We start from the raw sequence: 2,139 nt of genomic DNA on the forward strand, positions 1-2,139 counted from the left end.
GAGTGGGGGTCACTCAGAGGCAAACCCTCCACAGGTCCCAGGGAGGGTGAGTGGAAAGCAGCATCCCCCAGGAGCAGGGAGGCGGCAGTTCCTGGCATGGCCAGGGCATGTGGCAGGGACAGGGGAGAAGGAGGTGAGCAGGGGAGGGGGAGGAGGAAAGGGAAGGAAGGTGGAGATGAGGAGAAGTCAGGGGAGGAAAAGCTGGGAGGCCCTGTGGCCTTCCACACCCAGGAGCCCCTCAAGGTCATGCACACCAATGTGAGTTCTGAAAGCTGCACACGTTACAGGCGTCAGGCGCTTCTGTCTGTCTCCACCTCTCCTCCATGTTCCCTTGCTCACTGACTCCTGCACCAATTCCAGCTGGGAAACAGCCTTTCCACCCCACTGTATGCTGGGAACTCTGCCCTGCTGGTTGTCTGTCTCCAATTCATACAATAGAAAGGTCGCAGGGGGTAAAGGACGGCGCAGGCAGGTGAGTGCACGCACCCCGGTGTGTACTGAGACTGCATGTTATGCATTTGAGTTCTGGGTACATCCATGCAGTGAGGTCCCTTGTGTATGCAAATTAAAAGTGATGTGTGTCCCCTGTCCTGGCGGGTACAGGTGTACCGCACCGTGACTGAGAGCAGGGAATTGGCAGCCTGGAGTCCCAGCTCTGCCATGAACCTACCATGTGATCTTTAAAGCAAGTCACTCCAGCACTGTGCCCGAGCTCCTTGTCTGTAAAATGGACACACTCCCTAGCATTAGTGTGAGGATTCAATGAGACGTGCATGTGAGATGGGGGTGCTGGCCTTAGTGCCTGGCACGAGACAGCACTTATAAAGAGGATCCTTATTAATATTGCTGCTGTTGTAATTGCCATGTCCAGATGTGTGACAAAGAATCAGGCTGTACAACCACAACATACACACTTCACACACACACACTAAAGTCCCCAAGGGACTCCTCCCTGCCACCCCACACCAAGGGCCAGGTGGCGAGAGATAGAGCCAAACAGAACTTACCAAAAACCTCATCAGCGGGTTCTCGGAGCTTTGAAGAAGCCATGGCTCAAGAGAGCTGGGGAGAACAAAGGGGCAGACGGAGAAAGACCATGGGTAAGAGGTTCAGGTTGGTGGAGGCCAGGGAGCCAGCAATGGCTACCTGCTCCTGGCCTCTGGCCCCTCCCCTCCCCTCAGATCTCTTCCTCAGGCCCCTGGAAGAGAAGTTATCTGAACGATAGCGATAGCGATAGCGATAGCCCGGATTGTGGCGGGTGGGGCAGGAGGCAGAGCAGAAGGCAGGGGCAGAAGCAGGTCCAAGGTGTAGACACAGGCTGAGTCCTGTGGTCATGGTCCCAGCTGATTTACCGTGTGCCTCCCCCCAGGTCACAGACCTTTTCCCCTTCACTCTCTCGGGCCTTTCCTTCATTAGCTTTCCCGGAAAACTTTTAATCATCATAGACTGTCCAACAGAAAAGCCGTGTGCCTCCCCCCAGGTCACAGAACTTTTCCCTTCACTCTCTCGGGCCTTTCCTTCGTTAGCTTTCCTGGAAAACTTTTAATCATCATAGACTGTCCAACAGAAAATCTAGGAGAAATCTTGGAGATTCTTAAATTCAATCCATTCATTTTACAAATAAAGCAACAGGGAGAATGGCCTAAGATCACATAACAAGTTAACGGCAATATCAGGACCAGAACTCAGGTTCTTCCACCATCCATCTACCTACCTCCCTACCTACACACTCATCCACCCATCATGCACCCATCCCTCCATCCCTCCCTCCATCCATCCATCCACCTCCCTCCCTCCCTATTTACACATTCATCCACCCATCATCCATCCATCCCTCCCTCCATCCATCTACCTCAATTCCCTACTTACACATTCATCCACCCATCATCCCTCCATCCCTCCACCCATCATCCATCCATCCATCCATCCCTCCATCCATCCATCCACCTCCCTCCGTCCCTACTTACACATTCATCCACCCATCATCCATCTATCCCTCCACCCCTCCCTCCATCCATCCATCCATCCACCTCCCTCCCTCCCTACTTACACATTCATCCACCCATCATCCATCCCTCCATCCCTCCATCCATCCACCCATCATCCCTCCATCCATCCATCCCTCCATCCATCCATCTT

The 2,139-nt window shown here is 53.5% G+C and overlaps 1 protein-coding gene across 1 annotated transcript in view; it reads right to left on the reverse strand.

The window, feature by feature from the left end:
- The window catches only part of SAMD14 (sterile alpha motif domain containing 14), a 10,087-nt gene extending 8,708 nt beyond the window's left edge, over positions 1-1,379 (reverse strand). The window contains exon 1 of the mRNA XM_014541139.1: positions 1,008-1,379. Coding sequence (XP_014396625.1) covers positions 1,008-1,050 — 43 coding nt within the window. The 5' untranslated portion in view covers positions 1,051-1,379. The remainder of the gene's footprint in view (positions 1-1,007) is intronic.
- Between the last annotated feature and the right edge of the window lie 760 nt (positions 1,380-2,139).

The sequence above is a fragment of the Myotis brandtii genome, unplaced genomic scaffold, assembly GCF_000412655.1.
Source record: "Myotis brandtii unplaced genomic scaffold, ASM41265v1 scaffold265, whole genome shotgun sequence".
Taxonomy (NCBI): Eukaryota; Metazoa; Chordata; class Mammalia; order Chiroptera; family Vespertilionidae; genus Myotis; species Myotis brandtii.